Here is a 12973-nt window from a genome sequence, read left to right as displayed (position 1 = left end):
AAGATTATGAAGAATTTGGCTAAGGCAGGTGATCGCACAGAAATTTCGTGCGATCGAACGTGACGAAGGAAAATACTCTTCGCTCTGTTTGCTCGCACAAAAATAATGTGTGTGATATGCGTGTTTTATATAGAGTTTTACCCCCGTCCCTTAGTACTTTTAGGCATCAAATGAGCTCTTAGGAGCCGTTTTTAGTACTAATCTGTGTTATTGAATGCGTCTTGAGTTTCAGGATTACTTAGTGAGGAATTTGTCTTTTTAGACCCGTTTCATGGTGATTTAGGCCACTAGACGATCCCGATGAAGTTCGGAACAACTATCGTCGACTTTCGGTAGCCTTAGATGCTTACGGTTGAGCCCCGGGAGTTAGATTCGGTGATATGGGCGAAGGATGATGACTTTTGCAAATCGCCCTTTGAGTTGAGGACGAAATGAGAAGACTGGGCGAAATTCTAAGGAACTGAAGTCTTCAACACGCGCCCGATTAGGCGGGCTTCGCCCGGTCCGGATCGGGCGGTCGTTCTGGGCACTGTGTTGGACGTTTCGAAACCGCTCGATCGGGCGGAATTTTGGCCCGATCGGGCCGACTATCGACCAGAACGCCCGATCGGGCGACGCCCTTTGACAAAGGCAGATTCAGTATCATTTGTTTTTCGCGCATTTTAATTCCGGTTTTGGGCTTTATTTTGGGCAATTTATAAATACTAGCCCCTTATATTTTTAGTGATATCTATGATTCTAGTATTGACACTTAGTTTTACTAGAATCGGACCGCGCGATATCGCGCGCGGATGCCCACAAAAAATAAACGATAACTTGTGATCTCTAGAATCAAACATGATAAAAGTAAAGAAAATATGCTTGTTTGCTCTGAGTTGTGGTGATAAAACTATTTTTTGGCGAGTCATTGTCTCCTCTTCAATATTTACATAGGCTAACAACTCCAGCAATTTAACTGCAATCAGACAGAGTCTATTAGAATGTGTAAGATCTTATAACCAACACTGCAATAAACTGTTTCAAGAAACTTAAACGTGGAAGGACAACAGCGCGAAACAAATGAAACTGAACTCACATATTTCCGAACTTTTGCCTAAATGCAACTACCTAAAATACATAATGATTCCCGAAAATAGGAATATGAGAGTATATTTCCAATAACACGGTAATGCAACCCAATACAATGAGTATGCTAACGTATGTCGATTTCCATTTCTTTTTCAGGTTCAAGTATCTGAAGGCCTTTGAATACATTGATGATTTCTGGGAAAATGATGGCATATCCAACTCCATGGTGATAGATGTTCCAGTAAATTCTAGACTTGTGCTCTTTCTTCGGTCTTAGAAACAGCATAACTATCTACAATGTCCGAAATGAAAATAGCCTTTCAGTGAATAGAACAAACAATAACAATCACAAAAGACCCAAACTTAAGGCACCATTTGGTAGCTGGTATCATAGGTCCATAGTGACATTCCGTTAAGATATTCCAAGAATTTGGATGTCATGTAGATATTATTGGGTTCAATCACGTGGTGTTACGTTTGAAATGACATTATACAATGTCACGCACACCGATGTTCAACCTTAATACCTTTTGTTTCTTATGAGACGATTCCAAACTTACAGTGGTTTCAGAACCAAAATTCAAGTCTGCTTTAGCTACCTGGAAGCCTAAAACCAATCTCCAATACTCCAGCAGGATAAGATGGGACCAATTATAGCAAATCACGCACTTGCATTCAGGAAATAAAGAATGATATAGATCAGACTCATCAAATTATCAAAACAATGACAGAAACTGGATCCATAAACCAACTTCAAATAGTAGAATACAATTTAGTAATTCCTTTATATCATCATTGGACCAATTATACCAAGTCACACAATTGCATCTGGGAAATAAAGACGTCTTACCGAAAACAAAGACAGAAAATGGATCCTACACTAACTTCAAATGATAAATTACAATTTACCGATTCCTTAGGATTTTATTTTCTTTTGAAAACAGTTTGAAAGAGAACTTCATTCAGTAAAATGGAAGATGTCCAAACTTCCTAAGAATAGATAGGACCAGTTCCTTCAATGGTCAGTGGTCCATTGGTTAAAACCTGTACTATGGAGTGTGGACCACCAAGTCCTAGGACAATGTTGATATTCTCTCATAATCAATTGCAGTAAGCAAATAATCTCATTGGCCTTATTGCAGCTCTCCTCAAATGAACTTGAAAGTGATTGCCAACACCAAACACCACCTTTCACTCTTCCAGCCATCCCAACCCCCCCCCCCCCACCCCAAAAGTGCATAAAGGTTGCATATCCATCATCTTTTACGACTTGTGCATCGGCCTTTCACTCGAATGAGTGTAAATTTGAAAAACAAGCAAGAGTTAGTTACCTGTAGAATAGCAAGTGCAAAGAGGGCAATACCGATGTAGCGGTGGCTCGTGTATACAATCCAAACCGACTTGTTCCAAGCTGAAGACCAGTGGCCCAGCCGGCAACACCAATAACATATCCGGATATTTGGCAAGCAACATGAATATAAAACCAGGCAGGATATGTCGTATACAATAGTCCTCAACTAATTGCGCTCAGTATTCCATGAGTCTGAAACACAAACAAACAAAAATACACCACCAGAGTTTCAATTTCATATTAGCAAATAAACATGAAAACCAGAATTTGAAGGAAGGTTGGTTGACATGTAATTCAGGAAAACAATGACAATTGACAAGTAAAATCAACAATGTTTCAACAGTTTCTATTTATAGAAATTAAAAGAAGACAATTTCTGAATCACAACTAACAGCTTCAAAGCATCACACTAAGATCCCAAAAAATAACAGGAAAACATAAAACACTTTTGGTTGGTTTACTGGGTTTTTTTCTCCAATCTTGAACTATGGTTGACTCGTGGTTGATGAGCAATTCAACACTGAATTTACATTAGGCTGTTGTTAACTAACAGCAGGATCAAACTGTCAAAAGGCTTAAATGGCTTATGCAGTTATGCTAACAATACTATGTGGAAGACTTGCACAAAGTGGTAAGGAGCTAGTACTTAAATAAATAACTTCTATAGTACGAGTAAGGACAGTCAAGATTAGGCAAACATATCCCCACAATGGTCATTTTAGTATGATCAAAGTTGGTTAACTTAGCAATTAACATTGCCACGAAGAGTGTTGAATGTTGATCTCCCCATTATGACCCAATACACGCCTAGGATGAGCACGATCCCAAAATATATCCCTCTCTTCTACTGTTATAGACACCTGTAACTATTTATAATCTACAGGATCAAAAAAGTTCCGGCCAGTCAGCCACATAGGGCAGGGACGCAGATGAAATCCGATCCTAAATCTGGAGTAACACAAGTGCATTGAAGAACTCAAAATTTAAAGCATACTTATAAGTTCCTATTCTAGGAATCTTGAGATCACATCGAGTTTAGTACTCTGTATCAGTTAATTTTCGGTAATCCTGCAAATTACAAACTAACCACACACACATACGTACAAAACATAAACAGGGAGAAGACGATGTGCTAGTGATCTTAAGCATAGTGATTACACATCTAGTCAAGTTTCAATCAAGAAGCCTTTCTCAAGAAATTTCTTCGGTAATCCTCCTGCAAACTAACTAAATTAAGATAATGGATAATCTGTCTGATAAGCAAGTTTTCAACCGGAGCAACTTAAGACAATAGTATGGTCATGTACAATCATGGGATAATAATGTCGTCATTAAGAACATGCAAGCACGAGTGCCAGATGTCAGGAACACCATGTCAGGCACCGTAATTGAGGGAAACTGGCTAGATCAAATGATATCATTGGGCTAGGAAGATAATAACAATAATAATTCAAATGTTAGTGGCTACATCCCTCAAGGCATGCTCTTCAGCGCTGACCTTGACAAGAGAATAAGGATATACATTATTTATCTCAATGCAATTTAACTTTATCTCCAGAACTCCCATTAGTTCCACCTCTTGCAAACCTAATTGCTAATTATGATCTCAACAAAAATTAATATGCTAAGAATACATTGTCTATTCTATCTCTCCTGTCTCCCAAGCATCTCAAATTTCGGCTATACAGGTCTGCCTTGATCCACTCCCTCCATAAAAGATTCTCAAGGAGCAAGGGTCTGTCAGAGGAATTACTGTATGTGCCCGAAAGTTCATCAACCTCCGCCAGCATTTAATTTTTCAGTTTGCTTTTAACATTTCAAACACTTAGGCCCACTTCTCTTGACTCTGAGAGATAAAAGATGACATATACATCCAAATATATGATGAACGACCGACACGAAGAAGCAGAATCCGGATATATATTTTTTGGGGTAGTAATAAACAGTACAAATAGTGCAGAAATACTCTACAGTTAGGTATTAGAAAAAAGGAATATCGTCCTACTAATCTGTCTGCTCCTTATTTGTGTAGCATATACTCGGGATTCCAACAGAGTTCTGTGGATTGTGAAAAAAAAATCTTCAACTTGTACAGTTGTACAAGTGGTTTACCCCAGTTAAATTTTAACTGGGGAGGGGGGAATTGAAGATGTCAGCTTATTTTATAACCTCTTACTATCCTACATAATGGTACAGCAGTATAGCTATAAGAAACACATCTTTTATTGCCAAGAAGTTGCTACAAGGCTGCAAAAGCAGCTTGTACTGGATCTAGAAGTAGCCGAACATGAGCAACTAAAAGAACCAGAGGGCAGAGGCCTACTCTAATACTTACTATATCTTCAAGGAGACAAGGAGAGGGTTAAAGTTTCTCTCTAAATAAGGAAATAGCTAATGAGACAACTAAAATTTTGGCTTGTTTGCTTTTGTCTTTCAATTCTCATACAACAGTTGCACACAAAACTGAACCTTGAGGACTCTTATCATAGTGTTGTTCTTACTCATCTATATAAATGCAGAGAGAGTTCGTTCTCTCTTCTTTTTAATTTTGAAAAATGAAACCTTTTACAATTTTACGACGTGGGTGCTATTTACAATTTTACCTGTTTCCATAGATAAGGAAATGTTACTTCTAAAAACCAGCTTCAGCAAAAGATTTAAGGATCACAAGCATTCCAAAAATTTGTTCCCCAAGAAAGGGTTATGCAGCAGAAGAAGAATGCATTGAACGGTACCTTAGGTGGCTCCATCTCAGGAGAAAGAGATCCCATGCAGTATTGCAATACAGGTGAGTTGGAAGCATTGATCCGTTCAGCTTGCTTTACAGATCTATGGTCCATCCAAACTATGACATTTCTTCTAGAATCACCACTCCAGGAAACTGTATCAGCATCTACAGCCACTGGAGAAAAGAAACCACGTTAGTCATAATATCAGAAAGTAACTCTAGAAAGAAGTAGAGTCTATCCTTAAGTTTCCAGGAAAAACTGACAAAACATAAGAACAAAACGTTTACGCACCAAGGGAACATGTTGCTGCAAACCCGATGCCCACTACTTCTTTTCCATCTACATTTGCAAGAGAGCACGCTGATTTCACGGCTGAACAGACAGCAAGTCAGATATCGGTTGAAGATTGCTGGTTAACTGAAAAGCCCAAATGGAAGGAAGAAAACCTAAAATAATAAAATAAGAAGTACTCTGTATCTTATCCAACTTCTTTAAAACGCAGCAGGTTACAGCCTGCCATGTATTAAAAAAATGGTGGTGTTGGTTTATTATAAATTACTGAATGACTATCTCACCTCAATACAGTCAGCTTCCTTCCAGATTTGTACAGGACAACTTCCAAAACCTAGAAGCTCTCCTTCTACATCAAACAAACCTGTACCCGCGCAAATATATCAGAAGCACCCCAGCATATGGAGCCAGACTACATAATGACATGATGACTAAAAATGAAACTTCACCATACTTCCTTATAGTACCTAATAGGTATAACAAATCACGTAAAACTGCTTATCCTTTACAAGCTTATGTTCATCAAGATATGGTTATAAACAAACTTTACAAGTCACCTGAGAGGTAATTTCGTGACTGATCCTTGGAAAAGATTACTAAGAAATAACACAGCTAGTCAAAAAGTGTGTTTATTACTTGGATGGCTGTTCAACACATACTTGTGACAAAAGATAAGTTGCTGCAGTGGAGGTTATCTATTGATCCTGTTTGTGCCCTATGTGGGGTTGCACCTGAAAATATTCATCATCTTTTCTTTCAGTGTTATACTACTTATGGCAGAAATTTCTAAAGTTGCTTGGTGTTTCTAGGCAAGTCCAAACCTTTGATTATGAGCAAGTCCGCTTATAAGGATTGCAGGAGGAAAGGGAGGAAAGTTATTCTTCACAGCATGTTGTTCACAGAAGCCATCTATCCATTAGGATTCAAAGGAATAAAAAACAAAAATTGTAATCAATTGTTAGATAGTACTTCTGTCTTCAGACTTATTTTTTTTAGGGTGGCTTATAGGTGTAAAGATGATATGGTTGATTTATGGTTGTTACAGCCTTGTGCTAGTATATGATTTTTCTTTCCCTCAACCCTTCCTAGAGAGGTGGGAGGGCTTCAAGACCATGATACTGTTTGCACTTGGTTAGTCGTTTAGGTAGATGGACCATGATACGGCGCTGTGATGATCGTCTTGTTTATTAAGCATCCCCCTTGATTTAGTACATAAACATGACAATGCTTGCAACTATTACATCAGTAGTGATCATAGGTGCAGTAGTAGCTATTATATCCATATACTTTCTAAGAAGGCGGATGATGCAGAGAGGTAATGTATATGCTTCTAAAGAACTTTCACTAACATCAGTTATATTAGCATGTCAAATGTTCTCATATTGACTCGAATCAATTAGGAATGGAAGAGCAATCAAATAAAGACAAGTTCGAAGTCGGCCAACTTGAACTACACGAGTCACCACTTTATACATATCATTTGCTGAGAGTTCCTACAAATAATTTTGGTGAAAGTAACAAACTTGAAGAAGGTGGCGTTGGTCCATTTCACAAGGTAATGTTTGTTTCATCATATGGAAATCAATCCGGAATATGACACCACCAAAGTTTTTTTTAAAAAAAAATTCCTGTTCTATCTATTTCAGGGGATATTAAAAAATGGACAGGAAATAAAAGTGAAAATACCTTCAAAATCTTCCGGACAAGGCCTGGAAGAGTTCATGACAGAAGTGTAGATTTCCACAAACTCAATCGACTGCCATAATTTGAAGAAAAATGCAATTAAAAAATCGGATTAAACCAATAAAGGAAAAGCAAATTCATCTGAAATACTGAGCTTAGCAAAAACATAAATATAGTAACATATTACCAACGAAACAACCAATACATTAACAACCACAATAAATCGAAAATCAAAAGGAAAGGCTCTGTATAACATCATACCCACACATGGAATTCTCAATAAATTACTATAATAAAACTAACAATAGCAGAAAGAAATAAGAGAACAAATTCACAAAATAGAAAACCTTTAATCAACGTGAATTGGTGGAATTAAGAGAGAACAATTGCAAACCTTTGATCAACCTCAAACTCGACTCCATCTCTAACGCAGACCAGGAGGAGAATGAATGGGTGAAGCAACAGAGAAGGCGGTGGAGTTTAGCCGGTGAGGCGGTTGCTGTATAGATCGAGGGAAGAAGCCATAGAGACAGATCAAAGAAGGGAGGCGCAAGAGAGAGAAATTTAGGTCGGAACAAGGGAGAGTGGGTGAGAGACTGAAGGGCAGAAACGAAATTGCAGGCCCATAAGGGTAAATCGGTCAAAAAATGACGGTCTTGTTACTGTTCCAATGAGGCATTTCTCACTTTTAAAAGGGTTATAGATTTTCCTTAAGCTTAGTTTTCTCTCTAAATTGTTCCAAACACTTGGTTTTAATTTCAATCAAAGCTTTAATTTTTCGTTCATCCTTTCGTTCTTCATTTAGGTATTGATTTCAACTTTGCTTTATTATTTGTTTTTTATCATGTTTTCCATAATATTAATTGCTTTGTTATTTGTTAATATGAGTGAGTAGTTTAATTTCTAGGGTTTAGGGGATCCATGAATGCATGATTGGGATTATATGTGGACTTGATTATTGATTAATTGATTGTGATAGCTATAGCTTATTATAATTGCTCGTCAATCCTGTTCGGCCGGACTATTTTGATTTGAGTGTGATTAACCTTAGATTATGCGCCAAGAGGTATAAATCTGATGTTTTGGTCTGTGGCTATTAGATAGGAATTGTTTCTAGTACATAGCGAGAGCCTGCTAGTTATATTTTTCTAAGGAATTCATAAGATTCGAGAGATGCATGTTTTCCTAGTTATGATTGTTAATTGGTTGTTGTTGTCCGTTGTCCAATCCCGGTCTGCATTTGTGGTGAACCGTTGCCCTAGATTCCCTTAATATTGATATTTTCCAATTTGATTATTGCCTTAGTTTAATCTACAAACCAAACCAAACCAAATCTCTTGTTACCAATAGTCTAGACTTGTCGATTAATTGTAGAAAGAACATTGTTTCCCTGTGATACGATCCCTGCTTCCCTTGCTATATTTTTAGTTGGTGAACGTTAGGTTTATCTTTGATAGGAGTGCGATTTAGCCTGTCAGTGTGCCCACACGATTTTACTCCGTTCGATCGCACAGAGGGTCTGTGCGACCGAACGTCGACGCGGGCTGGGTTTGTTTGGATTTTAAGTTTCCATTTGGAGAAACATATAAATAGCTTTATTGATTTTATTTGAAGAGAATTAATTTTAGAATATCAAAATTAGTTTTCAGAAACTCTAGAGAGCTTAGTTCTTAGTTTTGTGCTTTGGAGGAGAGAGAAAATCATCAATTGGAGGAAACTTCATTTGTAATTCTCTAAACTCTTAATTTCTTTAATGCTTTTCAATTCAATTCTTAATTGCTTCTTTTGATTCTTGAATTCTTTAATGTTTGAATGCTTTGATTACATTTTGCTTGATTCTCTTCATCTCATAATTCTCAATTGATTGTCTACTTAGATTCTACTTGTTGATTCTTTCAATTTCAATTTTCTTTCAATTTCAATTTACAATTCAATGGCCAATTGCTCTTACTCCTTGATTTCATTAGCTAGAAATATGAATTGTGAGTAGATTCTTAAGTTAGGGATAGGGGTGAAGCTTGGGAATTAATTTGGGGAAATTGAAGGGATATGCATGTTAGTGTTGTGATTAAACTTGATTTGATGCTTAGGAATTCCATGACTAGTTGAATTGGTAGTTGCAAATGCTAGTTCTACTAGGATTGATTGGAGTGCTTCGGCTTTATTTGGTTGGGAGGAATTGGAAGGAAAAGAAAAGAAAGAAAAGGTAAAATAAGGTTTCCTGTATTTGGTACAAATAATTATATGGGAAGTGGAAGGAAAGGAAGGGAATTGGAAGGAAAGCTCCTTTATAAAATTTTCAATTTCCTTTCCTCCCAAAATTGGAGGAATTTGGAAGGAAAGAGAAAATTAAAAGCTGTCATTTATATTTCCTTTCTCTTCCCTTCATTTCTTTCCCTTAAACCAAACGCAGGAAAATAAAATCTATTACCCTTCCCTTCTTTTCCTTTCTTTTCCCTTCCTTTCTTTTCTCTTCCTTTCCTTTACTAATAATGAACCAAATAGGGCCTTCATGATTAATTTGGCAAGAGATTGTGAATTAGGATGTAGTATGTGAAGAGCTAATTGTAATTGCTAGTGACTTAATCTAGGGATCATGCGAAAGCTCTTCCTAGGATTAAAGAACTAAATGTGGTCTATCCGAGAGGTGGTGAGCGCATCATTTGTTGCTTTTCCCCTAATTGTCAAGCCGTACCTGTTTTACTAGCGTCTTTTTCTTCCAAGCACAATGCCTTTAAACATTGCTGAATTAACTACAACCAATTGCATGATGAATGTATTAACGTCTCTAACCAAAATGCGTTCATCTACTTCTTTAAAACAAAATGCATTTATCTACTAACACATATATAAGCAATAGATTGTTCTTACCTGTGAAAAGAAATAGGAGCAGAATCGCGATCATTTAGTTGGGCACAGTCATGATCACCGCACAGATGATGTTGGTACAATTCCAATCCAAATACTGCTTCGCATCATAAGCCTTGAATTGCACTGGTTCTCCAGCAGTGTACAAGATCATACCTGGCAAAATCAAAGACAAACACAACTAGTTTCTGCATGCGTGCTTATGCAGTAAAAAAAGCACCATTTAACAAGTACACATATCAGCAGAACGTCACAGAATCTGAAGCTCCGATTTTCTAACCCCATTGCAGAAGCTTCCCCTCTCTTTAAATGGGTTTGGAAAATCAAAGCAGATGTATTTCAGCTAAATCACTAAACCATGAGTTACATTCTAAACACTTGATTAATTTCTTTTGGGATCCACTTCCTTCTACGGTTTATAAAACGTGCAAAAGCCAAATAGAAAACCCAAATTATCAATCAAGCAGTGTATAGAACATTAACCATACACCAATCTGCACTTACCGGCTTTCCAATCAAGTGGAGTGAGAAAATAGATTATTGGAACTACCAAGTTCCGACCAAACAAATTACACTTCATCAGCATAACGTCTTCTAACAGCTTTACCAGGATTCCTCTGCTTAAGCTTGACCTTCACATTAACTCCATTATCTATAATTGATTGAAGGACAATCTGAAGCTTTCCCTCCAACTTGTCACCTTTCCTGGGCGTGTATATCACATCATGAATATCATCAGCCAAAGCACGTTGCGCTAGAACAGTTCCCACAGTGGCTGCAGCGACTCTACTTTTGGTAGACCCAAGACCAAATTTTATGTCTTTAGAAATGGAATGTGCAACAACGACAACCTTGCTTGTTGCACGGTGGACTACACAAGCACGAACTGAACCTTTTGACACATAAATGTCTAGACAAAAGGGTTCATGGAAAGGCCCTGTGAGTTGGTTGAAAGTTGGGTTTCTTAACTTCTTCCCAGCAGAAAAACCGTCGAGATTATGAGTACAAACAACATAGTTCTCCTCGATAGATTTAACAAGTCGTTCCTTGTTCACCAAGGAAGAATCATTTAAACCGGACTTCTTGCTAATTACCTTACCCTTTAAAGACTTTTCACCATTTTGAGCCAAATCACATTTCAGGTTTTCTCTCGTCTTGGTTTCCCTTCCATCATTTGTTCTGGATTTTACCTTTTTTCCATGGAAGTCAAATTGGTATTCTTCAAACTCCATAGAACTTTTCTCAATCTTGTAAAACAGGCTTCCATGGGTTCTCATATCTTCAATCTCATCAATATCAAGATCATCCTCAACCTGTTCAACATTACAACTAATCCCATCATCAAGTTCCTCTAAACCAATCAATCTCAAATGTGGCTCGTTTTGTTTGCTCTTTGACACACCAACCAAACCCGAAGCAATAGACCACGTATCTAAATCAACAACCTCGATTTCACGGCTATCTAGTTGGGGTTGATCTTGGTAAAGAAATGGCAAGCAGGATATCCCACCAAAACGATTCCTTAAACCATTGCCATCATCAACTGAAGTCGAAGGATAAGATTTCCATTCACCCTCATCAATAGAAACCCGGCTATTTGAACAATATCTATTAAAGATAGAAATAATACAAGGATTTCCTACCGAAATAGAGGCAGAAAATCTCCTTAGTAAAACTAACATCTTGCGGTTTAGCACGAAACAGTGGCTAATGAAAGTGAAGTTTCTTCGAAATCAACTTTCAACTTTGAGCTTCGGTTTCACAGGCCATTTTTCTGCACTAGAAACAGCAATGGGAATCAGGGAAAACCAGTGGAGGATCCAGAATTTTCCAGGTGTTGTGTCACCATCATCCACACACCACATAACAATCAATATAATCAATACAAAAATATCAAAGTATATTGATTAGCATATTTTACAAAATACAAACTACTAAACACAACCAACTTAGAGAATGATGTGTAAAAGACCAATAAAACTAACAGATTATGGAACGTGCTAGAGTAGTTTCTATAACAAGCAAAGACCTAATCTTCTAAGTATGACTTAGCATTATCTTCAACATAAACCAATTACATCATTAGCAATTGAAGCTTAATCATAAGCTAATTAAGCATATCAACATCGACAAAATGTCCCACACATCAAGCTAATTAATTAAGCATATCATCAACGCTCAACAACACAGCAACACTAATACAGACATACAATAACACCAATTCACCCAATTATACCTTTATGAACAAGTTAACAACAAGAAATTAAAACACAAAACTCATAAATTAACAAGCAATTAAAGATTTAAAGCACACAATTGATCATGAATATGAAATTAAAATTCAATTTTGAAAGGAATGTAGGTACCCTAAGATTGAACGGTGGAACCTCGTAACTTCTCCATGAGCGGAAACGCTGTGTGTGTTGGGGCGGAGAAGCAGTGGGTGCGTGGCGGAGATTCAGTGGGTGTGGGGCGGCTACTCTCCGGAACTTCGCCTGGTACTTGGCGGCGTCTCCGTGGAGTTTGTGGTGATGTTTCAGAAATTCAGAGGTGGCCGGGTGAAAGTGTGAAACTGTGAAGGTTGTTGTTGAGGTGGGTCTGTGAATGGTCGGCGGTGGTGATGACTTTGGATGGCCGGCGGTGGTGGTGACTGTGGCTGGCCGGCGGCGCTGAGGTGAAATCGGAAGAGAGAAACCGGTTTGTGGATTTCTGAGCTGAGGTGAAACGTGAATTTCACGAGCAGTACCACGAATTGATCTTTTTACATTTTCCAAAAATTGGCTGTGTCACGTGACCTATAAAGATGGCTGTGCGCCGGGCCGTGTTTTTTTCGTGCCCGTGCCGTCAGGCCTCAAATCGGGCCCGGCCCACAACCATCTTTAGTGACATAGTGGTACACTTGTTAGTTCCGCAACTAAGCGTAGAGCCGTAGAGTACTCCGTAATTCTTTTACATTACTCCCTCCCTCCCGTCTTCCCCTTAT

At 37.9% G+C, this 12973-nt stretch overlaps 1 protein-coding gene across 12 annotated transcripts; it reads right to left on the bottom strand.

The window, feature by feature from the left end:
• Nucleotides 1-803: 803 nt before the first annotated feature.
• Nucleotides 804-12758, bottom strand: LOC110791615 (uncharacterized). Of its 12 annotated transcripts, none has more exons than XM_056841082.1 (10): nucleotides 12357-12758; nucleotides 9994-11769; nucleotides 7126-7195; nucleotides 6261-6348; nucleotides 6099-6170; nucleotides 5724-5803; nucleotides 5440-5520; nucleotides 5155-5321; nucleotides 2400-2611; nucleotides 974-1360 (listed from the first exon to the last, which is right to left on the bottom strand). In XM_056841082.1, the coding sequence occupies exon 2, from the start codon at nucleotides 11670-11672 to the stop codon at nucleotides 10560-10562; it is 1113 nt and encodes a 370-aa protein (XP_056697060.1). In that variant the 5' UTR covers nucleotides 11673-11769; nucleotides 12357-12758; the 3' UTR covers nucleotides 974-1360; nucleotides 2400-2611; nucleotides 5155-5321; nucleotides 5440-5520; nucleotides 5724-5803; nucleotides 6099-6170; nucleotides 6261-6348; nucleotides 7126-7195; nucleotides 9994-10559. The 12 variants fall into 12 exon arrangements, with proteins under 12 accessions (XP_021852068.1, XP_056697060.1, XP_056697066.1 ...); XM_056841088.1 differs by having other exon boundaries at nucleotides 974-2611; nucleotides 6099-6187; nucleotides 9994-10146; nucleotides 10495-11769; nucleotides 12357-12757; XM_056841090.1 differs by having other exon boundaries at nucleotides 974-2611; nucleotides 5440-5594; nucleotides 9994-10146; nucleotides 10495-11769; nucleotides 12357-12757.
• Nucleotides 12759-12973: the final 215 nt, after the last annotated feature.

Source organism: Spinacia oleracea, chromosome 3 (genome assembly GCF_020520425.1).
Source record: "Spinacia oleracea cultivar Varoflay chromosome 3, BTI_SOV_V1, whole genome shotgun sequence".
NCBI lineage: Eukaryota > Viridiplantae > Streptophyta > Magnoliopsida > Caryophyllales > Amaranthaceae > Spinacia > Spinacia oleracea.
The sequence above is the reverse complement of the archived record's forward strand: the minus strand, read 5'-3'. Positions and strand labels throughout refer to the sequence as shown.

Bases quoted from the DNA above. Each gene is read 5' to 3' on its own strand.
- LOC110791615 (XM_056841082.1), bottom strand. From the start codon at position 11,672: ATGTTAGTTTTACTAAGGAGATTTTCTGCCTCTATTTCGGTAGGAAAT.